Source organism: Myiozetetes cayanensis, unplaced genomic scaffold (assembly GCF_022539395.1).
Source record: "Myiozetetes cayanensis isolate MyiCay16 unplaced genomic scaffold, myiCay2020 scf1, whole genome shotgun sequence".
NCBI classification, from domain to species: domain Eukaryota; kingdom Metazoa; phylum Chordata; class Aves; order Passeriformes; family Tyrannidae; genus Myiozetetes; species Myiozetetes cayanensis.
This window is the reverse complement of record NW_026086604.1, coordinates 136,723,264-136,749,898: the sequence shown is the minus strand read 5'-3', so window position 1 is coordinate 136,749,898 and position 26,635 is coordinate 136,723,264. Positions and strand designations below refer to the sequence as shown.

The 26,635-nt window shown below is 40.4% G+C and overlaps 1 protein-coding gene across 7 annotated transcripts in view; it reads left to right on the top strand.

Annotated features, from left to right (window-relative positions):
- Positions 1 to 2,289: 2,289 nt before the first annotated feature.
- Positions 2,290 to 26,635, top strand: part of ARHGAP12 (Rho GTPase activating protein 12) — a 76,224-nt gene continuing 51,878 nt past the window's right edge. For 3 of the 7 annotated variants that reach the window (XM_050312711.1, XM_050312692.1, XM_050312664.1), the window contains exons 1-2: positions 4,840 to 4,960; positions 8,008 to 8,756. In XM_050312711.1, coding sequence (XP_050168668.1) covers positions 4,942 to 4,960; positions 8,008 to 8,756 — 768 coding nt within the window. In that variant the 5' untranslated portion in view covers positions 4,840 to 4,941. Of the gene's footprint in view, positions 2,389 to 3,361; positions 3,447 to 4,838; positions 4,961 to 8,007; positions 8,757 to 26,635 lie in introns of those variants that run through there. The other 4 variants (XM_050312674.1, XM_050312683.1, XM_050312702.1 and 1 more) reach the window with 4 other exon arrangements.

The following is a 26,635-nucleotide window of genomic DNA, read 5'->3' as shown; positions in this document are numbered from 1 at the left end:
TTTTCTCCACAATTGCAGCATTTACAATGTCACTTTCTTATGTGGCTTCTTCACCTCCCCATGGCTGACTGCTTTAACAGAACACGTGGGAGCATACCTGCCTTTAAGACAACTCCCTTTTGGCAAACATAATTAAATTTGGACAAAGGTTTTGAAAGACTGGTCTAACAGAACAGACAGACACAGTTCAAGCTCTGACTTTTTGCAAGGAATCAGTTTATAAATACAGAGATTGATGTCACTGTGTGGAAGTTATTATATAGAACATTCAGAACATAACAGATACATGAAATGAGTCCTGTAGTTTCTACCACAGCTCGCATATCCTACATAAAGCAAGTACAGGTGCCAATGCTTTCAATTTGAGATTCGTGAGGTCAATACCTGTACTGGATGTTTCCAACTAACACATATATATAGTCCCATCTGAGGTGTCAGTATGACAGCCTTCCTGCATCTCCAGAAGAAAAAAGTCACAGTGAGTAAAGGTTGTGAACTCCAGCTCCTTCTGCTCCAGTGAAATGATGGAGAAATCCTTCACAGGCAGAAAACATAACAGATACTAAAATTGGAACTTGGACTGGACAGTTTGTTTGTAATGTGGAATCTTTCATGACTGCACTTGGGCAGGGACTCAAAATTACATATCTTCTGGCACCTTCGGCTCTATTATGCATGTTGATATTATGTGGGACCATGGGTTCAACACTGACTCAGAGGGAAGAGTGCCTCAGACTGAATCACTAATGCTATATCCTGCAGCACTCTAGTAAAGCCTTGGCAGTAAGGAAGGATAATTACAATGTGGTTACTACGACTGATTTTTGAGATGCTTTTATATACACCTCAGGCATGTCAGCAGGTAAAATGCAGTCAGCTTGCTCAGAAATACCCAAGTGTCCCAAGTATATTATTTTTTACCACAAAACTGGGCATACAGATAGAATCGTATTAGACAAAAACATCCAGCCAAACACCCTACCCTGAATTACTCCATGTCATTTTCACGTATATGTAATTTACAAAAGTTCAGTATGAATACAAAACTATTGTCCTCTTACATGTTCCTTTTGCCTTTTAATGATAAATAAACATCTATATCCAAGATGTTATTTCCCTTACAATAGAAATGCTGGTCTCCAGTTTGTTCTTGCAGACTGCTGAAGGAGTAGGTGTGGCAATGGTATCAGCCTCACAGCATCCACAGAGTTTTAATAATGATGTTTTGTGAACAGATAGCCCAGAGTCAAATGATCCTTGGTGTGTCAAGGAGACATTCTCACAATTATTCAGGTTAAGATACACAGAAGCAAAGCTATAAGGTATGTGCAGTGTTTACTACTTGTCTTGCATGTTTGTCATATAACACCTGATATATCAAGAAAACATCAACACTGCAAATTCAGTATGAATTGGGATTTAATATGAAAATATGTCCACATGTTCAATTACATCTATTGATACTATTTTTATTTTTCCTCAATAAGAGTGTTTCTCTCTGTCTCTTGCTGGAACTCCTCCTGCCATTGCCTTTCCTTCCCTCAGCAAACTTGTTCTTTCCACTTTCTGATGATTTTACTGTCTCCTTCCTTCTTCCGTGTGTTAAAATAATCAAAGAAAAAGTTAGGTAGCATTAGCCTTCATTAGATTAATGGAGTGCAGACAGTTTAGACGTCTCCATGCCATTGTTTCAGGATGTTTGCAGATTCATTCAGATACTGCTGTATCAGTTACAGTCAGTTCATGCTTTCAAGGTTATCTTTGCAACCAAGAGAACCAGACACCATTTTTTAAAGGAGAAAGATAAGATTACTCACAATTTCAAAATGCTGTGAAGGCCACCTAAATATTCCCGAACAATATGTGAGTACCTTTAACTAATACAGTAGGAGACACCCAGTAAGCTGTAACTGACAAAGTGTAACTGACAAGGACTAATTATTTATTTTTGGGCAGACTATTCGAAAAATGTGATTTCTTCAGTTATCAACTATCAAACACTCAGACCGACCCTTGCTTGCAGCGAGGGAGGGGTGCAGTTTTTGTTTTCCGTCTGCCATTCTCACCGGGGACCGAAAGGCCGAGATGCTTCGCACCGCCGTGTGAATCAGAAGATGATGGTATCGCTGCAGCGGCCGCACTGGGTCGGTGTAGGGGTTATAGTGAGACGGACAGGGGCACGGATGGAGTGCCCGGTGCGATCCCCAATTTCGGGGTCCGGGGCTCCGCCCCCGCCACACCCCCGAGGCCGCAGCCCCGCGCGGCCCCGCCCCGGCACGTGACGCGAGCGGTGACGCCGCCGTGCCCGGAGCCGACACTCGGCGGGGCCGCGGCGGGAGCCGAGCGGGAGCCGGAGCGGCTGCAGGCGGAGCGGGGCCCGGCCGGCAGGTGAGCGGCGGTGCTGCCGCTCGGCCCGGCGCGGGGAGCAGCAGGAGGAGGAGGACGGGAGCGGGGAGGAGCGCGGCGCCGCCGGCGGGACGATCGGGGAGGGCTGGGTGGCCCCGCGGTGGCACCTCCGCGCCCGGGCCGGCTCCCGGCGCCCGCAGCGCCCTCGGTGCGGTGCCGCCCTCCCGGCCCGTCCCGGGGCGCCGGCGGGAGCGCCCCCCGCGCCCGGCGCCCCGCGAGGGGTCCGGGCGGTGCCGCCCCGCAGTGCCCCCGGCGGTGGCGGCGGTGGCTCCGCTCCGCTCGGCTCCGCGGGCGGCGCCGGGAGGCAGCTCCGCACCTGGGCAGAGCCGGCGGGCCCGCCGTGCCGGGGGCGGCCGGGCAGGGCCGCCCGAGCCGCCGTGTGCGGGCGGCGCTCGCTCACCTGCGGGAGACAAAGGGAGGCAGCCGCGGCCCTTCCCGGGCGCCCCCGCCGGGCCGGGGGGTCTGGCGCCCTTGTGTGAACTTGAGCGCGGCACCTCTGGCGGGTCGGTGCGGGTGTGCCGCGCTATTTATGGCCGGCCCCGGAGTCAACAACTTAACAAAAGCCCGCACCGAGGAGCGAGCGGGGCCGGGAGGGAGCTCGTGGAGGTGCGGGGTGCTGCAGCCCGGCTGGAAAGTTGTGCTGATAGCTGTTTGAAATGCATCGCTTGTTCTGTAGTCTGAGTCACGGGCGATTATTAAATGGTTGCTTATTATGCCGTTAGTGTTTAGGGACGTGTGAGCTCCCGGAAGGTAGTTTACTCCCAGGTACTGCTCGATTTCATCGTATGTTAGTAACCTCTGAGAAAACAGTGAAGAGGCTGAGCTTGTTTTCATAAAGCTTGCAAGTTGTCTGTGTTTTGGTTATATATGTTGTTTCCATTTACATGTTTGCATTTATTTTTATACAACTTTTGCTTGCTCTGGATGAACACTTTGCGGATGGTGGTTCTTGCAGGCACCGGTGAAGCCTGGTCTGCGTGAAAATACTGGCTGAGGAGTCAGGTGTACTCGACAAGGAGTGGTGCCCCTTGGGAAGAAAGGTATGAATAGGGTTGGATTCTGACTAGGTTATTGTAGGACCAGTCTCCCAGGCAGTGGATGTGCAGAGTACATCTTGAAGCCTTAGGAATACTGCCCAGGGAGAAGCAGAACCATGGAATCTATTGAGCTGTAGCCAGGGTATCTCATCTGGCCTGAACTGTTAAGAATTTGTCTTAATTTAGCCCCGTAATTGAGTTTATTTCTGTATCAGCACTGCGGAAGGGTTCATTTCAACAGTGGGTGAAGTTTGATGCTGAAAATGGAAAAAGATTACACAAATCAACTGCTGCTGCTTTATAGGACACTGTGAACAAGGTCACACAAAGAAACTTAAGGCAATGAGTTAATAGTGGCGTTTTTAACAACTTATCATCTGCTTGTATTATAAAGTAAGTAACAGTTCCATAGCCACAGTGAGTAAGGTGGTTTTTTTTCCCTAGAGGAAAATAAAAGAAATATCACAAAGTATTTTTAGTATTTCTTAAGTCAGTTATCTGGTTCTGGAAGATCAGAAGAAAATACTCTGTGCCTGATAATCTCAAGAGAGAGGTATGAAATACCTATTGATTAAATCCTGATTTTTTTCAGGGGTGATGGGGAGTCCTGAGTTCTAGGATAATGCTGAAGTTAGGAGTGATCATATCTAATACGCTATACGAGCCTACTGTGTATGTATCATGTATGATCATACTTGTGAGTCTGTGTCTTATGTAAATGGTCTTGAAGGAAACACGGTCTTGTGTTTCAAGGTAATCGAGTGAGCATCATTCTGCAGTTAAGACTGGATACTGTAAGGAGGTGAGGGTGCTGCTGCAGGGTTTGGGTTGCCCTAGGAAGGCTCACTTCAGAGCAGCCCTACAGCTCATTGAAACCTGCTTGTCTGAGGGTGGCTGAGGCTGTCACATCGGGTCTAGATAAACACCGTGTCGTTTTGTGGGGACGCACATAAAATCTGGCTAGAGGCGAATGTTTGCATGCAGAGCCCCTGGTGCTACGCGTGCACCCGCCTGTGGGGAGAGCTGGCCCCGAGTGCCGAGCGGGCCGTGCCGTCCCGGGCGGAGCGGAGCTGATCGGGCCGTGCCGTTCCAGGCGGAGCGGAGCTGCTCGGGCCGTGCCATCCCGGGCGGAGCGGAGCTGCTCGGGCCATGCCATCCCGGGCGGAGCGGAGCTGATCGGGCCGTGCCGTCCCGGGCGGAGCGGAGCTGATCGGGCCGTGCCGTTCCAGGCGGAGCGGAGCTGCTCGGGCCGTGCCGTCCCGGGCAGGGGCGCGGCGGCGCCCGCGGGAGGAGTGCTGGGGGGGAGGGAGGAGTTGACCTCTCGAACACCGGGAGTTGCCAGCCTTACTCAGCCTTAGCTGAGTAAGAGATGGGAACAGTTCCATCGGCAGTCGGAGTCCGAAGGGATCTCTGCCTCGGGTGAAAGACCTGCTCGCCTATCGCTTCCCGAGTGGCCGTGCGTGTCATCACCCGTGTCCTCTCCCGCGGGACAGCGTGAATGCTCCATGAAAGACATGGTTTGTGTTTCCATGTGGGGATGTGGCCCACCTTAGCTACCCTGTAGCGATTGGGTTTTTCCTAACTAGAAGAAAAGTGAGGCTTGAGTCTGTTTTTTGGTATTCATGAGTAAGTTTTCTTAGGTCTTCATTGCTAACGAGATCATTTGTTGTTATTAACCTCTTAATCAGATATTGAGACTGTATTTAAGGTATTATCAAGCAAAATAAAAATTAATGCATTTGAATGAAATCAAGCCCATGGTAGTTGTTTGCAGACCTACAGGGTTAATTTCCCACCTATACCATAGGTATCTTTTGCTTCTCTGTGTTGTGGAGGAGAATTAGAGCCTTCCTTGATCCTGATGTTGTGATCTCTTTGTAAAACTGCTTTAGTGTTCTGGCCAAATGCAGAACAGAGCCTGTCTCTTTTTGATCGTATGTTCAACATTACCAAATGTTTGCTATTGACTTGATAATTATGCAGCTTGGATGAAAGGACAAAATTTGAGCTGCTTATTTTTGTTGTTTCTTTTTTGTTGTTGTTGTTTTGGAAAGGGATGAGACTGCAAAACTGACTTCAGAAGTGAATAGAGCTATTTCTATAGCAGCTCAGTTTTATTTGACTTGTACTTCTTAAAATTTTGGGGTTTTTTTAAACATATAATGCAACTTGTTGAATCTCTCTGTCTTGAAAAAATTTTAAGCATGCACTGTCAATAAATAGTCATATGGAAGTGGCAAAATAGAAATGAAAAATCCAAGCTTTTAAACACTTGTTAGCCCTGTGGGAAATCAGAGGCTCATGTTCTGTTTTTGGTTTCTGTGTGGGAGAAAGGACAAGGACCCATTCACTGTTTCTCCTTTTTCAACTTCTGAGGTAGCAGAGCTTTGAGGTAGGCTGCAACTTGGTAAGACTTGTATTTTTCTGATATATGACCTGGAACCCATGAAAAGAGTTGGTAACAAGTTTGAAGAAGTGTTGCAAGAAGTCGGGTTTAGTAACAAGAAAAAAATAACATGGCATGGCAGAGCTTCCAAAACTAGGAACAGAGTGAAATGGCTGCAATTTGTTCGTGTTTACCTTCTGCTACTGTTGCTAAACAACTGCAGAGCTGCACTTAAAAACACCTATTTATGTAGAGCAGCAGGTAAGCAAGTTGTTTTGTACCAAGGCTGCAAATAGACTGTAATAATGTGAATGTCAAGGTACCATTTTGTGGTAGAGAGTAAACACCAGAATCCTGGCATTCTTTTCTACTGCTTTGTGTTCCTATTATCGGCTTTGTTGAATGTGGTACCATCATTCCTTCTGCCAATTCCTCGATAAAATTGTAAATCTGACTTTGTGATTCCATTTAGAGTCTTGTAAATGATGGTGGCTTTCTAGTTACCTGCAGGAAATGCTTCCTGGAAGTAAAAAATGATGGATACAAGAGAGAGAAAGACACAGATTAAAGATGGGCACTTCTGTCTTGGCATCATACTTTAGCTTTTTACCTTCTACTTTTTCTCCTAAGTTATGTGGCAAATGTATTTTTTTCAAGGCTCAGATCAAATAACAGAAATGGCAAAAGAAAACTGAAGAACTCTCAGTGGTTTCTGCTTTAGCTCTCCCCAGAAGTTCTTTTTTGTTATTTCTGTCCTTAGTATTGTTTAGGAACTGAGTTCACTCTGCAAGTGTGTGCCTGCATGGAACTGCATTAGTTCCCCTCTGTGGCAGGGTAAATGCTACAGATCTCATCATAAAGTCTAAACTTGCAGAGCTGCAAGTTTCTACATAACTTTTTTTTTTATTCATGAAATGTGGATTTAAAAATGAAAAGATGTATTTGTTAATCTTTATAAGATTAAATGTGGCAGCATTTTACTTGAGTTTTCCTACGTTATATGTGAATGCTGGAGGTCTTCCCATTTACTTTCATGCTTTGTTTTTCAAGATTAAAAATCATATATTCCCTGTTAATTTACTATGTTGTGTTCAGTGTACGTTGGCAAGACTGATGCTTATCCACTCATGAATTCTGACATTGATGCTACATGATTAAATAGAAAGAACTTGTAATTCATGGGTGTGGATGCAGTTGTCTGGATTATAATGTGCTGAAAGTACTTTTAAAAATTTTCATGTATTATTATCCTTTCATTTATTATCCATTTTGGGTTTAGTTCATAGTCCTTTCTTACTATTGTGGAGTTTTTTGTTTGCATTTTAAGTTTTAACCCTTAAACATTTGGTAGATCAGGTTTTGTATGAGTTAAATGCCACAAAAAGCTCTCCTAAGAGCAAGCTTAATATACAGAATTTAAACCAATGAAAGCAAAGTATCTGGGAGATGTTGAATACTTTTATCTCATACTACCATGATTCTGGATGTTGCAGTTATAGTAAAAATGTACATAAATGAATAATAAAGTGGTTATACCACTTGTTTAGAAAGCAACATGGCCTGCAGCCTTAGGCAGCGTGGGTCATGCAGCCCCCTGCTCATCTCCTGCTCCAGTGAGAAGCTGGGCAGGCTCTCTGGGGGCTGCAACATGTGTGGGTCAGGGATTGCCAGGACATTCTGAACCCAGTGACTGGGGTGTAGCATTGCAGGAAGATTTAAGGGATTCTGTAAGGAATGCTGAGCACACTGAAGGGGCTCCTGAACTGAAAGAGGAATCAAAATAAGGGAATAATAGTCTTCTTTGGACTATTTCAATTAAAACCAGTGTAGTAACACATTTTCCTGAAGAAATTAAGCCTGTGTGTAAGCATGAGATTGACTCAGACCAGTCCTCCCACCAAACCCCTGATGATCAATCAACCTTATTTAGTAAAAGAAATAACAGGCTTAACGAGCCATTTGATAGCAGGAGACTTGTGTAAGTAGGAGAGTTAAATTGGTGGCTTTTGTTCTACTGATTTTTCTGTTTCATCACCAGGAGAGATATCTGAAAATACTGCACTTTTCCATCAATTAATTAGTCTAAGGTTGACAGAGGCAGGATTATTTTTGAAATTGTTTTCCCCTGTAGTTCTCTTAAACAATCAATTTATTGCATATACTCTTTTTGTCTTACAGCTCTGACTATTAACGGGAAAATAACACTGGAACAGAATGTTGCTTATCTTTTGCCTGAAAAGGTGAAATATTTTCAAATAGAAATGGCTGATAAGGGTGGAAAGATCCTTCCAGGACAATTGTACATTCAAGTGGAGTACGACTATGAGTATGAGGCCAAGGACAAGAAAATTGTGATTAAGCAAGGGGAGAAATACATCTTGGTTAAAAAGACTAATGATGATTGGTGGCAGGTCAAAAGAGACGAAAATTCCAAACCTTTTTATGTGCCAGCACAGTATGTGAAGGAAATACCCCGAAAAGCACTGATGCCACCTGTGAAGCAGGCAAGCATGCTGCCAAATAACACTTTGAAGTTGACACATGGATTACAGAGATCGACAGAAAATGTGAATAAGTCACCAGAGCTTTCTAGTTTTGGAAAAACTCCAGTTCAAGTGTCTTGCTTAGTTCGAGATGCCAATCAAAATCTGGGACCGAATAATACACCTGGTCAAACTCTTGGTTTGAGTCTGGACCTTACCCAAAACAATGGAAAACTTAATAATGAGTTGCAATCTCCCAAGGTTTCCAATCAGTTCAGAACCATCTCCATGGGTCATTTCCCATGCCCAGAGTTCTTGGAAATAGAGAAGACCAGCTTTTTGCATGAACAATCTTGTGATTCAGCAGGAGAAGGCTCAGAAAAAATTCACCAAGATTCAGAGTCTGGAGATGAACTCAGTAGTAGTTCCACGGAACAAGCACAGGTAAGCTAAAAAATGGCCCCTGTGTGTGGTTTGTTTTCTCTCATTATTGCCATAATTGCTTGCTACTGCTTTGACATTTATTTCTAATAAATTCAGATGAAGTAAAAATGTCTTCTCTCAGCATGAACTTGTTATTGAAATCTGAACAGTTGATGAGTGTAGCTCTAGTCCTTGCAGAACTACTGTGCTTTGGGAATTCCATTTACATTATACTGTGAATGAATGTTACAGAAACGCTATTGTTCTTTCTTTATTAAGGTTGTTTTGATATGACACTGAATTTGGGTTATGTTTTCTTTCAGAGGAAGGGAGCCTACTGCTGTAACTCCTCACTGCTTGGCTTGTTGAAATAACAGTGCTAGTTACTGTCAATTTTTCCTAAGTGTGTATAGATAGCATAAGAGCTGTAAATTAATTTATAAGTGGGTTTAATAGTTTTAAAATGTTACATTTAAGATTTTCATGGAGTTTTATTTCTGGCTTGATTATTTTATTTGTATAATTTTTTTAATGAGTCAGCCCTGCCAATTCTACTTCTCACAACTTTACTCTGGATTAAAACTCAAAACATGTGAGTTTGTTAATTAGTATGGAAGAATCTCAGGAATGGTGTACTCCTACTTCAGGCTAAAACTGAGCATTGATGGCCTTTGTCCTTAGTAAAGCAGTTTCTCTCAGTCTTTATTTTTTTTTTTTTTTAACAGGCCTCCCCCACCCCCACCAAAAGATTAGAACTCTGACTTAATCAGGTCACTTCTGGTACGGGTAACCAGGTTAATTAGTGTGTTGTAATCCAGGTTTGTTCTTAAACCAGTGATGTATGTGTACATACACATAATTATATATGTCTGTGTGTATATAGATAATTCCCCCACTTCACATCTGCCTCCCCTATCTTTCTGTAGGGAGATGTTAAATTATTTTAGATTCTGTTAAACCCTCCGTGGTCTTGAACTTTCTTACTCTGTAGTGTGAAACTGCTGTTGAAACTGTTGCCTGGGTAAAACTGATTGTTGCACTAAATCCCACTTGGCAGCATGTACTTAAGAGTACCAGAGGATCGCAAGTCAAACATGATGCTAACTTTAGAAATTGAAAATCATTGAGAGCTGTGAATCAGTGCTTCCCTAATAAGACACAATGAAGACAAAGCTGCTTAGGAATGACTCGGTGTGGGAAGATCTTAAAGATAGAAGATTTATTAGGTGATTTGTGTAGTCTTGAACTGTATGAGCTCATATATATATTTACTGAAATACTCAGAATCATTGGTTTTTCAGTATCCTGCTATATTCTATCTTGGCCTCATTCTTGAAATTCAGAGTTTCTCTAGTTATGGGACAAGATGCCTCTAATATTTGTATGTTTCATGATACTTTTATTTTAACTTCACTCCCCTGCTCCCAGATAGGTAATAAATAGGATTGCTGAAGTTAATTTCTTTTCTTCAGTAAAGTCTCATGTATGCAGTGTGAGAACCAATGAACTTTCTTGCCGTTTCTTTACAGCACTGTCCTAGCTCTGTATAGTTGATATGAGCCAGTTGGAATGATAAAATGATAATGAGATATTTATTTTAGAAGCATGTGTTGGCCTGTTGACTGCCACAGTAATCGATTGCCAAACAGATTATGAGAATATTAAGGAATGCTTAGAAAGTATATCCTACTTTAAATAGTTTACCACATTAAAATTTATATTGCATGTTAGGACAGTTCTTTCTTCTGTGTTGACTATAATTTGATGCATTTCCTTCTCTAAAGTAGATGGAATTAATATTACATGGGTGTCTTTTGTCAATAATAAATATATGGCCTGCTGCTCAGTTTCCACTGGACTTTGTGCCTGTTGATGCAGTGATACTTAACCTTTTCACCTTTCTCCCCTCTCCCACCACGCCCCACTGTACTCAACGCTACAACCGATTTACAAGTTTGGATTTGAGAGGGGCAGCAATGCATGTACTGCAGACTTCACTGGGTTATGGAAGGTCTGAAGAGGGGAGTTTTCCCAGTGCTTAAAAACAAATGCTAAAAATGCCAGATTTTGGCTGTGGAAAACTTGTGGCAGTTTCTGACTGGTGTTGCTGAAGAATTTACCATTATCACAGTCTTGGGCAAGGTGCTCACTGTGCCTTGCAGTTCGTCTTATTTTGTAACTTAATCTCATTGTGCGTAATCACAAGCTCTTTAAATACAATGAAAATGTTTGACATTTAGTAGCCGTGGGGATTAAAGCAGTGGTAGCACTGATGTCACCGTTAGCTCAGTCTAAATATTCGGAGTGCCAGGCTTCTCACTGGAACAGCCTGGCGGTTTTTTTTAGGATTCTTTCAATAATGAGCATTGTTTAGTCGAAATCAGCTGTGCAGAAATTAATGGCTCAGAAAGCTGTTTTTATTGCTCTTAGTCTGTAGTGAGAACATCAAGTTCCCGGCTTTCACGCACAAACAGAATTTCACTTCACAAGACTTGACTGTGCTTCTCCCTCCCCTGCCTGCTGTGGAGTTCAGTTTTATGCAGTCTGCATTATAATAAACTCTAAGCTACAGGTGTTTTCTCTTAAATTTGTAAGTTTAGAAGCTGGAATGATCTTAATAATACCTTTGTGTGGGTAATTTTTTGGGGGTATTGAGGTGATAGTATACAGCTTTAGCCCAACCTTCAGTGTATTTTTAGAGGAATGCTTCTGTTGTGAGATTCTTCTAAGAGGTGGTTACATTATTCCCTGAAGATTATCCTCCTTCTCCTTTCAGTAATGAAGTGCAGGTTCTGCAACTGTACAGTCTTGAGTTCATAGGCTTGCTGGCTGTGGAAATCCTGGAAGATCCAGAGCCTCCAAAGTATTGCATAAAGAAAGGATTTTTATTTTCTAGCAGATGAGATATGTGAAATGAAGGATAGAGAGGCGGCAGTGTGAACAGAAGTATTTACTAATGAAGATGTGGCATAAGATCGGTCAAGAGAAACCTCAGGACTGGGAAATAAACATTCTTCACATTTTATGCAAAGAAATTCCCTCTATTGGGTGCAACTGTGGTGCATAGAGTGCATAGAGTCCTGTTAGTTTATGGGCTTGAACTAGAAAGGCTGAAGGTAATTAGAGGAAGTAGGGTTTGAGAGGAAACAAGCTTCAATTGAACCAGATTTAAATCTCTGGTGGAGACAGTAACTGTTAGTAGAATTGTAATGAATTGAATGAAATGGTTCAGGAACGAATGCACAGTGGGGTGTAAGAGTCACTGACATGGCGGTGGCACATGAAGGTGTGAGAATCTGTGAAATTCCATAAAATTTTAGGAAAGTGGTGTCAGGTGTGATATCCTGATCCCCCAGGAAGGTCAAAAATACTCCTCAGAGATGCTGGACATATGGGGAAAAAGAAAATTTTGGAAGAGGAATTCTTTAGCAGATATGGATAGTACTTGAAAGAAGCATATGGGAGGTCCCAGCAACATGCAATAGAGGCCTCAGTAGTTGTTCTGAACTAAAAAAAAAAAAAATTTACATGTTCAGGCATGCATAAACAGGCAGGAAAAGATGAAGCAAAAGTAGAAGACATTAAAGTGGTCTTGAAATGAGCCTTGGGCAGAGTTTGAAGGTAGAATCTAATAATAAGTTTTGAGAGAGAAGGTGTGCAGACAGGGAGAGAGCTGGACAAATTCAGAGATCAAGTCCAGAATATTTAGGTGTTATCTTTGAGGAAAATACTTTGGAATAAAGTTGTTACAGAAAGAAGTTAGAGTCTGCTTTCAGCAATGCCTAATGCATTGGGAAATAACTTTGTTTCTGATGAGTGCTGCCTCCTCTTCTGTCACAGGAGTCAGTACATGTTTAAGAGTAAATACGTGCACGGTCTTAATGTTACTTTTTATGCTTATTAAAGGTTACTTTTAGTAGCAGGCTGGTTTTAATCATTATAAATATAGACAGTGACCTATTTGCAAAGATTGTTCTGTCTTTCATCCTCTTTAGTAATTGACTATTGCATAAACTGTGAAGCACTAAAGGGGATTATCAGTAGGATGGCTGTTTTGCTTTGATTAATTAGGAGTAGTAAAGATCTTAAAGGGCTCTTTCTGTGTTACCTTTGCAATTTCTATGGGATTGCTGTAACTTTTTTAGTCAAGAAAACAAAATATTTTGTGTTTCTGTAGATGTCAGAGCAAATCCTCTGGAGATCTTGGCATTCTTGACTTTGTCATTTAGTTTAAGGACTGGTGGCAAATGATTAGTGTTAGACTGCTTTACTGGTCAAATATGAAACCTCTAAAATTAAATGGCTATCACTGTTTTGTGGGGCCCAGAATTAGTTTGCTTCAACAACAAGAAATTCCATGCTGTTTTTTTACTTCATTCATTTGCCCAAGGGGTAAATAATTTGACAGTATGAAGGAAGCATACAAGGACTTTTTTCTTAATAAAACTGAACGTATTTGCAGATTAATGGTGTCGTGTATAATGTAATATTTTGAATTGTGTTTTAAGTACCATCCTTTAATCTCTTAACTCCCTAAAATCAGTATTTGTTATTCTAATGATGCTGAATGCTGAAATAAGACTATTATAATGGGATGAAGAATAGCTTTCAATGACAAGGAACTAAAAGCTTTATAGTTTGCGTTTTACAAAACATTAATTAAATTTTTTTTCTTTTTTGTAAACAGCTTGAAATGTTTGCTAAGTTACATCAGTAAGTTTCTGGGCGGATGACATTAAGGAATACTTTTCCTGGCTGGTTTTGTATGTCTTTGTGATTCTTTGGGGGTTTTTTGTTTGTTTTTTTTTCTACCTAGTGTCAACAGGTCTGGATAGTTTCACTTTACAGTGGTGCTGTTTGTGATCAGCTTGGTCTCAGTGTTTTTAATATGTAAGTCAGGTAGCAGATAGTTGTCCCTTGAATTTAGGTGCCCTAAAATGAGAAGCCACCGTGTCCCACTAAGGCTGCCTACAGCCAGTATCCCCCGCTGAACGCCCCGATGCAAATCAGATTGACCTTCTTTTTTAAAAACCCCAACAAACAGGAGTATTACGTTTGTCAGGCAGTTGTCAAAAAATCAGGAACTGTGAGACAGGTTGGCTTAGTTGTTCTAATGCTGGTGTTTGAATGCTCAGCTGAGTAAGGTACAGATCCACTCGGTACATGCAGTTTCGTGTTGTGCTTTTAGAATTGAAACAAACATCTAGACCATGATTAAAATTCTGCAAGTGCCAACACAGTCTTTTGACTTTTTGCCCTATTCACCTTAATTTCATGCAGAAAATGACAAAGTGGAACTTCCAAGACTTCAACTTACATGAATAAATTTCTGCCTTTCATCCTGCTAGAATTACTTACCAGCTCAAATGAAGCTCAAGCTGCACTGCCTAAGGAACAAGGGTCGTAATACGGAATTGATTTTTCTCTTTTCATCCAGAAAAGTGTAATTTCGAGTGTGCAGTATGAGTCTTGGTGCCTGCTGTCCCACCTGCCTTTTCTTTTGAATTAGTGCAAAGTGCCAGCCTCAGCAGGGTGAAGACAGAATCTTTACGGGTGGTGGAGTAAATGCTTAAACAGAAAAGCAGCCCTAGGAAAAGGAATGGGTGTTTTGTCTCTCTGCTCTCTAAATTGAAAGCAGCTGGAGATACTGGGGACTTACTTGTTCTCCCTTGGCAGTGCTTCTGTCATTTTAAGTTGGGAACCTCCAGACACAGAAAAGACTTTGTAGTAGATAAAACACGGTTTGAGAATATTTGATCGTATCTTGTTCTCACACATAACTCTGGATATAAACAACTGCATTTGGTATGTCTTTACCTAGTTGTGATCTAGGCAGTTCTTTAATATTACAGTGCTTGCCTATGGAACAAATGTGCTGTTATTCTGTAGAATCCTAAAGAAAGTGTCATTTGTTTCACAGCAGTGTGACAAAACGGTGGGGAACGTATGACTCGGTAGAATGAAATGCAGAACGTTTTTTTCCTTTTTTTGTTACACAGTTCTCTGGAATAGTAGACATTAGTGCTTAAAAAAAAGAAAGTAAAATCTATGCATATCTAGCATCCAAACAGCTGATATTTCTCTGACATACCTTGCCCCAGATATCTTTGATTTAAAAGCGACTGAGAGAAAAATGGGTTTTGTCTTTACATGGAGTTTGTTCTGATGATAAGGACAATACTTTTGGCCAAAGCAATCTTCCAGGATAGTAAGAACTGAAGATTTTCAGATCACTTTTGTGATGGTGAGTAACTGGAAAACATACTGTTGGATTACATGTAACAATTTTGAATTTATCCTATCTTAATATGGCTTCTGAGCTAGTTCTTGAGAAAGACAGTAGATGTCTGGTGGATTCTAGTTCTGTTGTAATAGATTATTTTATGAAAGTGCTAGGTTAGTGCAGAGAAGCAATCAAATAAGCATGGAGACTGTCAGGAGTAGGAAATGGAGCAAAACAGAAATGCAGAGTGCTAATTCAATGGTATTTCTATATGCAGTTGCCAGCTTGTCTCATCTTGAAAAGGAGATAATGGTGCTGAAAATAGTGTAGAAGAGGTGAAAAGTAGGAGCAGAGACATGGAATAGTTCTGTGAAGGCTTTGTAAAAACCTTCTGTGGTAGTCCGTATGCATTTAGTGCTGCCTACAGAGGACTTCTGATTAAGTTGTTATTGTGCTTATTGTTGCTGAAATGGCTGAGAGATTATTGAGAAGTAAAGCAACCTTAATTTTGGTATTTTTTTCCTTTCAACAGTTTTTATCTGCTTGTCTTTGTAAACTCTTTTGACAGAGATTTGGAGGTTGTGTATAATGATGCTGTGAAGACTGGCATAGGTGTTTGGAGTCTATATTTTAATTCATTCTAGTTCTCTATCTGATAAAGGTTTTGCAAATGAAAGCTAGAAGTTGAGCTGTCTGAGTTAAGCTTATTGCTTATGTTGAGTTTTGATGTTACATTATCTGTCTTCAACTTCTGTTTGTAATCAAAATCATGATTAGAAACTTACTGGCTCCTGTTTTGAATCTGAAATTATATATTACATTTTGAATTTAATTAACATAGTTTTAATTGTTCCCTTTTTTGATGGTTTACCTAGGGCTTCTGGATGATCTTCAGATTATCCAGTTAAATTAAGCAACTTCCCTGTGTTTAGTTTAAACACAGTGCTGAAGAGCAGACTTTTATATATGATTTCTGAAGACGTCTAGTGTACACAGTTGCCATCTTTTACTTTTTGTGGATTATTGTTCAGTTGAATCACTTTGCTGCTCCAGTCCACCTGGCTCTACAAATATTTACTTCAGTACAGCAGTGAGATGGTGGTTCTCACCTAAACAGTGTTGTGATGAGAATGTCAGTTGCTCTTTATTGCAGCTGGAGTGGTCATAGTCTAGTGCAAAGTCAGCAAATCTGATGGACTGGAAGACACACTTGCCTTTTTAGTGTCATTGATGTGATGGGACACACATGCAACAAATATGCTTATGTAAAGAAAATACTGTAATAAAATGTTGTGTCTGATAAAATAAAAAATATAGTTAACAAACTGTCTGTACTCTCAACTGCTTTTCAACATATCTAGGAGTATTCTATGCACTTTTATTTTCTAGAGGCCTGGAAAGATTGCCAGGATATTGTCTAGAAATTATTCATGGTGCAACAGAAACTTTACGGTGTTGCACTTAGACATTGTTTATCTTTTAAGTATTTAGAGAAAGTTTCATCCTGCCTTAAAGTGTTGTAACACTAAATTGTTCTTAAGCAACTTCGATTTGACTGCTTTTCCTGTTGAAATTGAATAAAGGTGCTTTCCTCCTGCCACTGATGATCTGTCAACATGCCTGGCACTATCTGTATCAGTTCTTGGTTATCTACATCCAATTGAAAAAACTAATAGGTGTTAATATGTCATGCCATAATACGTCATGCATAACTGCATTGTGCTTTAGACACAGGGAACTATATATGTGCGTGTGTATACATGTATATACATGTATTCTCTAGATACAATTATACAGATGAGATACAAAAAATCAGGGGTTATGGTTCTGTTTCTTGATAGCACTTTGATCTTGAGATGCACATGATACAGTGCAGCTACCAACTTTAAGCTCGTTCACAAAAAGTCCATAAGTTGTCCTCATCAGCACTGCCTCTTTTCTGTCCTCCAAGTAAGTCCATTTGTCCTGGCTGTGACTTTCTTATGGTCCCTCCCAGGTGCTGCACTCTAATTTTCAGTGGCATTTTCACGCTACCCCGAGGCTCTGTACTTTTCATACTGTGTGTAATGTGTTACTCCTTCGCGCTCCCGCCCCCGGGCTTTGTCAGAGGGCTGCATCGCCTCCTCCCAGGCGAGCTTTTCACGGCCGGGCTCTCTGGTTGCCTTGCTTTAGGCAGGGAGCTGAATACTGAGCGCTTCAGAAGAGGCCGTGTGGCCCTGCCAGTGGCTCAGTGGTCACACAGCACTGTCCTCCCGACCCTTTGCTCGTCTCATTCACTCGCTGAGCTCATCTGCTCGCGCCTGTGCCCGTGGCAGCTCCTGATCGGTCGCCCACTGCAGCCTTCTCAGTAACAGCTACAGCCTTCAGCTCCACTTACCCTCCTTCCTCTTGCCTTTGCCAACCTGAAAGTCAGGTGACTGACTGAGAAGACACGATATACAGGATGAGGGAAGTAAAACTTGAGATACTTTTTCTTGTTATTTTTTTGTGCTTCAATCTCAGAGACACCTGTCTCTGTTTCCCGAGGTTGAGAGCACTTGTTCTTATAGCAGGTTGTGGGTTGTGATGCACCAAGGTGTAAGTTTTAAGTTTTGTTTACTTTTCAGTTAATTATATATATAAAAACTATATGTGCTTGGGCTTGGGTTTTTGTTTGGTTTTGGAGTTTGGGTTTTTTTCCCTCCTTTGGTTCTTTAATGGAAAACCAGAAAAACCCAAATCCTGAGTGCTGAGCTAAAGATCTAACTCTAAAGTCTTTTATTCTTTTCTTTTATGTAAATCTCTAAAGCCTCAGCAGATTCTGTCCAAACTTAAGGTGTGATGATACCCTGTACAGCATTTGTGAGGGCTGTAAGACAGTGCTTTCTGTCTGCTGCAGGTCTTTGGTATGCTGTTTATTAAAACAACTGAAGAGAACGCTGTGGGGTAAGATGATACTACACTGACAAATTTCTTCTTTGCAATTGATTTTCTGAGCAAAGTTTTTGACTCTAGCTTGAAGGGCTGCATTCAAATTCTGTGCCCAGAGATGTTCTCAGCTTATCCTGCTCTCACATCATCTTCTCACAGTGCCTTCTTACTCTCTGTCCAGAAACTGCTGCTTTGCTTCTCAAAGTATTATGTTAAACAGTGATTTGAGTGCCAAGCCAGGCCTCTGTGTTGTCCTTGGTATGGTTGGATCTGGGCTTGAGTACAGCCTCAAACTGTAAAGTAAACAAAATTCCACAAATACTAAGTTTTTTATATCTTCTTAACTGTCATCTGAAACAAAAATTGCTGGTTTAATATCTAACTTCATTGAGGTAAAGTGGTAGTTGCAGACTTACTTTGTTTTAATGTCTATTTTAATGTTGAAACATGAAATAAAGTGACAGAGGGATACTTACTTACTCTGGATACTGAATTGCAGAAATAGCTGTCCTTAAAAATGAAAGACATTCTTGCTAGTGTAAGGAAAATAAAGGGGAAGAAAAAGTGCAGAAATGCATGGCTGAGTGTTTCATGCTTTCTGCCCTGAAACTGAGTGCCAACAAACTGTCTGCAAGTAGAGAGGAACAGACTGAGAAATACAGTCAAAGAACAAATACCTTTTTTTAGTTGTTGGGGGAGGGGGAAAGAGATGCAACCTGATTGAGATTCCAATAAGAATTTTATTGCTTGCTTAGTTCTGCTGCAAGCAGTACGAATAGCCTGTGGCTGAGTATTTCTGGAACTATGAGATGTCTTCAAATGTACAACTGTGTACTTACATGCCTTTAACATTAAAGAAAAAAACCTCAAAAGTGATCTTCAAATATATCTAACTTCTTGAAGTTGGGCACAGTGGGTTGGATGTATTTCTAAAAATATTCATCCTACTGTTCGGTATACTTTTGCAAAACAGGATCCTAGTGTTAGAAGTGGAGTTATTGTGGCCTATTCTAGCTCAGTTAAAAGTTGAAAATTAAAAAATATCTTAGAGGTACCATGGCATAATTATGTACAGGTTTTTCTTTGTGTGGTCTTTAACAGCTACTAAGGGAAATATTCCTGCTTTACTCGAAATTTGAAGCACCTCTTATATAAATATATAAATATGTCATCTGCTGACACTTTTTTCATTGTGTTTTCATGATGTTTTTTAAGGCATAATTTTAAACTCAAGTCTTGGTTTACTGTTCTCTGTATGTCTTCTCTGGCATGAGGCTTGGCTTTCTACTTTATCCTTCATTAACAGACAAAAATGTTATACATGATGTAATAGTAGATCTTCTTTGTCCTAAGTCATTAAAATACATGAGTTTGAGGTGGTTCAAGCAGCCCTAACAAAACTTGAAAGTTTTGCTTGTATGCTGGAGCATATATATTGTGGAGACAGTGTCTTGTGAATTTAGGAGGACTTGTGACATTTTACCTTAATTCTTTATATCCCTCTCCCCTCCAGTATAAGTGAAAGATGCCAATATATGTGGAATTTTCATGGTTTATTTAGAAACTTCAATATGAAACTAAACAGCTGAGATAGGTGTGTGTACTGGAGGTGACAATACTAAAGAGCGTGTTAAAAGCCCAGCTTGTAATGGGAATTTCATTTTTAAATACTTGTCCAGTGGAGCTGTGAACTTCATTTCCATAAGTGCCAAAATCAGAATTTGTTTTTTTCCTGGTCAGAGGAGTTTCCAACACAAAACACATGTAAGGTATTGGAAAAACAATTTTAATATCAGGCATTTTTTCCATCTATTGCTTTTTGCCTTAAGGTTTGATTGCTTCAGGCAGGCTGATGAATGTCCCGTTTGGACATACCGGGAGACAGTGAGGATGTCAAAGAAATGCAGTGCCCTAAAATAGCAAAGACTCCTTTGAAAATGAAATTGTAATCTCTTCTCTAAGCTGTTATACAGTGACTGTCTTGCACCTTGTACAAAATCTTGCTGTCTGCCACGAAACCCACTAATTCTATTCAGTGTTATACAGTAAACATGTGAGAGGATACTGGATCTGAATGCAGATTTAATAAAAGATAATCTAGTACAGGAACTTGTGGTTTTTAAAGACAGGACAGTTTAATGTGTTGACTGTTGGTTGAAAGCTACCAGGCGAAAATGATTTTTGATTTTAAAATAATGACATTTTAGATATCTGTTTTAATAGTGGGCTAACTGAATAAGTGGGAGCATGACATCTAATTTTAATTTAACAATTTAAAAGATTACTTGTTAACTGAAATCGTGTTTACATATGTTAAAAATTATGAATAGTGTGTGAAAATGGCTTTTTTATTATCTGTGAGCTTCACTGTTTCTTGAGGGAAGATTTATGTGGAGAAAGAAGCTTATGAAAACAAGCTGTCAAAACCATCAAACAGCTTCTTGGTCCAAACCATTTGTTGGGGGGATCTTCTCATAGGAGCACATTATGCTCAGAATCTCATTAAGGGCATACTTTGTGACAAGTGACTTTTTTTTTTAATTGATATTTGTAACTTCTTGCTGCCACTAGATGCATTTTGTCATGGTATGCTGGCGAGTATGGCCAAAAGCTCTGTGCTGCCGTGGCAAAAGGTGGCATAAAACATCAGTTTCTGCTCAAAAGGGATGAATTCGTTTGCTAAAATGTGAAGCAGGTGTTCTTAGCGTAGCTGTTTAACATGTCACTGCGTTTCTCTGAGGGGATTGATGGCTGCAAGGCTCATCTTGAAGCTTGAGGCTTCAGTGTAGGTTTGTTACTGTTGCTGTGCCAGATTGTTTGCCGGTCTTCTAATCCCCCATTTCAATGGCAATCTAAAAAGCACAGCAATAACACTTCCAGTCGGTGTTATTTAGAAGATACAGCTAATCACCCTCCCTACCCAATTGCTGCTCTTGTGAAGACAAAAGCATTTGGAGTAATCTTAGCCTAAAGCCTATTTGGGTATTTTAATTTTCTCAATAAGCTTTATGTTTTTAATATAACTGTTGTACTAGATGTGAGTGTACAGCAAAATCTTAACAGCCAACAGGAAGAATAAGCTCTATTAATTGACAGCAGTGCTGTAGAAAGCTCTCTAGGCAGTGGACTGATCAGCTTTCAGCACTGTTATTCGACAGGCCCTCGTGGGACCTGGAACCCAGAGCTTCTACAATGTCTGCAGTTGCCATAATACACCTTTTGAGAGGAGCTCAAAGGAAATGTTGCTAGAAAACAGCATAGAAATCAATGGCAAAATATTCTTGTATACAGTAATTTTAAATACATTTGTTTTACTGGCTGTTCTATTCATGGCAAATTATTTGTTTTTCCTGAAATAGTAATGCTTTAAATGTCACTTGTTTGTGATACTCTGTTTTAGCTGAATCATCAAACAAATACAACAGACATCTAAAGGTGTGTCATTTACTGATGACCATTGTAGAAAAATAACATGCCCTTTACCCTAGTATATGTTTCCCTTGGAGTTCCCCAGAAAGTTCAGTTTCCATTCAACCTGTGTTTTCTGCAGATGAACAGCTGCTTTTTATCAGCTTTCAAGAACAGCTTCATGTGCTCAGCTTTACTATATGCTCTAGTGTAGAGATTTTTAAAACATATATGTCCTTAAAAGCATTTTTTTTTCCCGATAGCTTGGCAGATAATACTGCCATACTTTATTATACTTGTAGTTTCAGTGAGAATGTTCTCTAAAGGCTGGTGGCTCCAGCTGATCCGCTGAATGCTGAGCACAGAATTATAATTCAGCAGTGTGGGGGAGGGCTGCGCTTGCAGTGGCGAGCACAGGGCACCGCTGACTGCCTGTTGCTTAATCAGCATGAAACTATTAGCAAATTCTTGCTATCTCAGCTATAATGTACTGCTAATAGGTCTGCTTTATTGCACAGGACAGTCAAAAAAGTCTGGAATGTTTTAGTAATTTTGAGTAGCATAACATTCCTCTTAATGAAGTTTGACAACATTTTCTGAACTCCCTCATGCTGTATAATGAGTACCATAAATGCATTCCTGTGTACTAAGTGCTGATAACTTATTTGTGTCTTTCCTAATGCAAGTCTTCTTACATGAAAGCTTTTGGCATAATTTTAAATTCTGACGTTTTATATAAATTAGATTCCTGACAACAAAAGCATCTGCATAATTAGTCCATTTAAACGTGCTCTCTAAATTTTGTCAAAAGTTTTACATTTGTCAGAAGACTCTGTAAGTCTTACTTCAGTGAAAAAAATCACAGAACTTGTTTTGTTTGGGGTTTTTAAATTTAGATTACCTTTCACCTCTGATATTTTAGAATGTGCTTTGTAATCTGGAGTACACAGTGCACAGGGGATGTGTGTGTGTGTGTGTGCTAGTGTGGCCTCTTTCGTTGGGATCATCAGGAGTAAGTTTCAGAGAGGGCTGGTGCCAGATATCTGAACCTGACTTTTTCTTTTGCCTCTCTGCATTTTGTTTTAGGTGCAGTATTTTTTTAAATAGCAGTTTAATAACAACTTCATTTACTGGTAAATCGGAATGGATCTCTGATATCTGGGGCTTGGGATGATTTTCAGTTTTGTTGTCAGCAGTGAGAAATGGTGTTGTGTGGCAGAAAGATAATTCAATTATGTCAGTTTATTTTGCTTTTAGTAACTTGTGAATTTGTCTTTATAATCATGGCGAAAGTGGGAAGGGTCACTGTGTTTTCCTGCTTCCCAGCTTGGTACCAGGCACACTGTCTGCACAGACAGTCTGCATGATGGGCAGGGATGTGATGGAGATCTCAGCTTCCTATTTTTACTGCAGGGTCTGATTTGCTTACAGCTGCTCTCACTCATTTCTCTCTTACATCTGAGAATCTTATCCCTGGAGCCAGAATTCAAGAGGGGTTTTTACAGTCTTAACCCAGCAGTGCTGCTCATAGAATGGCTCTAGCTTGAGAGGGTGCCATCCCTGGGAAGACCAGATGTGATCTTTATGATCAGTGCATCTTTAGCAGACCTTGTCTGGGTTGATCCAACTGTGACAGCAGACCTGTGGAGACAGAGTCTCCTTCGAATATCAAAATCCTTGACTCCCTCCCCCACGCACCACCTCCTCTTTTCTGGCAGGCTGTACCTCTTTGTTTCAGCTCTTCGTAAGAGGTCTTTCATCCTCAAACTTCTTTGGAGAAGGACCTGCAAACAAGCAGGGGGATTTCTGTTAAACATTTAATTACAGTAGTTGTTGATACTTGTCTGAAGGAATGAAATCCACACAGAAAGCTGGAGTAAGACTTCTTGTGTGTGTGTATGTGTGTCCCCTGTTACTTACACAGTTGGCTTCTACAGCAAACACAGCGTTTTATGTTGAATAGATAGTACCAAGCCTTTGAATTGTTTAATCGTCCACGTAGGACATAAGGGACCATTGGAACATGTTCTGACACGTGTTTTGTAACACATGCAGGTTTCACACAGAAAATTACTGCATTATGTCCACTGGTAAATGTTATGTTTAAGGAAGATTGTTGGAGGAACAGAGATACTCAGATCTAGTTTTGGCGTTTGAGGGTGGATGGCTGTGCTGAGCCTTTGGGGTAATTGATGAGGAGCCCTTTCTTTCATTGTTATTCTTTGAATGCTGTGGCACACACCATTTCTCTTTCCCCTTCCCCCTCCCCCCCCCTTTTTTTTTTTTAACCTAAGTTTCTAGGCCATGTGACACCCTGCCCTAGTCCCTTCACAAATTCTTTTATTGAAGATATAATAGACATGCTGTAGGTAGTATGCACTGATGCTATTTTGTGGTTCTTTCTCAGTTACTGTAGCGTGTACAATCCACAGAATTTTTTTTATCCTCATGGCCACATAGAAATTATATTTGAACTCCAAAAATTACAACTAACTGCTTCTGGATAGCTAAATATTGAATTTAAGGTTGCACTGCAGTTACTCAGAAGTGCAAAGAAGTTAAGCAAAAGCCTCAAAGCCCAGTTCACTTAGTTTGCAAGGCCCCTATTTTGTATTACAAAATGCATCTTGTTTCATCATTTGCTTATTTGCAACTTCTCAGGGAAGACAAGTGACTTGAAAATTTCCTGTCAGTGCTGCAGCTGTGTAAGTGAACCAGGGGGAAACAGCCACAGGTCCCAGTGAAACTGCTCTTCATTAAATGTGTGGTTTGCCAACTCATAGCATTTTGGGGTTGTTTTTGCAAATTGTACATGGGAATTAAGTTACCAACTCCGATTCTGAGGGCTGTGAAGTGACAATTCACAGTTGAAGCACAAGCATTCCTACTTGTCTGGCACATTTCAGTATATTGTTTTGAATGACTTAAGTTCTGTGCTGGAAAGCTTTTTAATATAGAGGTGATTTTACTGCATTTGTGATCATCTCTGAAGGCAGAAGTGGATTGTTAAACTTTCTTGCTCTGAAAAAGAAGTATGTATTATTATAAAAAACATATTATTAATCCCACAAATTAGAGCGCTGTATATATTTTCTTTGTTTATGTATTACTGATTTTTTGGGGTTAATCACCTTAATGAACAGGACAAGAGACAATAGAGGGTTGGTGTGATTGAGAATGGTGGCATATCTTTATTTTTTTCTAAAATCTGAAAGTCTTGATTCTCCAAATTTCATCCCTCAGATTTGGGGCAATGTCTGAAATTGGAAGGATAACTACATCGGGTGGAAACTTCTTGCTTTATCCATGTCAGTTTTGCTACAGGTTGAAGAAAATTATCCTCAGATTTTTTCTTTTTGGAGAAGGTGTGTGAGGGGAGGGGAGAGAAAATCTCTCTTTCCCTTACTGATATGTTTTTATGACACTTCTGGGTTGTAACTTATTTTGAGTGTTGATATACCCTGGTGGTTTGCAGAGCAGAGTAGAATATAGCATCTCTTCTTGCTTAAATTAAGATATTCCCACCATTCCTGACCCAGATTTTTCTACTAAAAATTAATGTCAGTAATATTTTTTAATTTTTCAAGAAGTGACAATAAGCACTCTGAGTAATGTACTTGTTCCTATTTTTCTTGAAAATAAAAATTGACAGAAGTAGCAGTGCAGCATATAGTCCTTTGCCTTTGTACGTTTTCCATTCCATCTTACTTGATGACACTGTGGGAAAAGTACCCCTTTTCCTTCTAGTTCTGTATGGTATACATTAGATGCAAACTGATGGGCAGGTTTTTGTGCTTGTCCATGCAGACTGGTGGAAGCTCTTCAGCATTACCAGAATTGGTGAATGCCTCCCTGGTAAGCACTCTCAGTCGAGTCTGTGTCACAACTGAATTCCCTAGATGGGCTTATTTTGCAGTTACCTTGGTTTATGTGTTGCCTGAAATAGTCATAATGAGTACTGCTTATCATCAAGTTTTATCAGCCATCAGTGGTGTGTCAGCCATGTATGGTACCCCTTTTCTTGTGGTTGGAAGGAAGGGTTTGTGTGGCTGTGAGGAAAACGTTTTATTTTTTACTGCATATGTAAAGTGTTGCATGTGTTAAATTTTGTGTTGAAATAGTTATTCTCAAAATGCTAACAAAAGCATATTCTTCAGAGTTCAGAGTTTTCATTCCAAGTGGGGGACTTAAACTAGTAAGCAAAATTATCTTTCTCTCTTCACCTTTCATCCTACTGCTGTGTTCAGTACTCTGAGGTGATAGGAAGAGCTGTCCTTGTTCATCTTAAGAATCTTTGTTATTCTCTGCCTGAGTTACTTGGGTTGCATGAGGCCTCTTCTACTTCAGGTATGTTCTTTAATGCTCCTGTCGCTATGGTACTGTATTGCTCGTTCATACAGACTGTAAATTTTTCTTAAGATAAGACAAGGATTTAAACCCAACCTTTCTATTGTGCATACTTGTATGATAAATCAGCTCCTTACTATACACTTTTAATAGCTTCTCCATTTGTTTCTAACTTCAAATGTGAATGTGCTGCCTTTCAGGATGAAGGATACAAATGTGTAACAAAAACCTTGTTCATAAAACATTGTGAGAGTAAGAAAAAGAGAGAACGGCCCGTTGTGGTTCTCTCTCACTGCGTAGGGACAGAAGCAAGAATGCCAAAAGTGCGGTTGAAAGGTGTGGACTAAACTGCACTTAAATTTTCAAGGAAGTTCCCTATTTTGCTGATCAGGCTGTTGCAAAGTTTAATTCCTTGCTTGCTCTGTACCTAAGTATCTTTTTTCTTTTTCTTCCCCCAAATTTAGACTTTTTTCCCCTGTCCCTGGGAGAAATGGACAATTCTTCACTTACTTATTGTTTCTATATCTGATTCTGTTTTAGATGCTTGAAGATAATTCCTTCTCTCAGCCACCTTTGGAATTTATTTATGCAACTAAATCTCCTTAAGAGCTGACAAAGACCTTCTGAAAGAGAAGGTTTTGTTCTCCTGTCACCTTAGTCAGTCGGACACTTCAAAGGTGTCACTGACTGACCTTGCAGTGACCTGCAAACACCTAAGGAGTCTAAATATGCGGTTTTTTGGTTGTTTGTGGGGGTTTTGTTTGTTTTGTTATTAAAGTCTCAATGGGGTTAATATATTGCTATTTTCTTTTCTTCCATCAGTTTGCTGTAGGGTCACATTGGCATCACAGGGGCAGAGGGCAAGAGAGATGGGGCTGCTCCTTTTGGTGACCAGTAGACTGGATTAGCTAGATATTAAAAATGTGTCAGTAATCTTTTATTTTCTCAAATAAATAAAATTTATGTGTTTTCTTGTTTACTAAACCTTGAGTTGTTGGCTGAGTCCATTGAA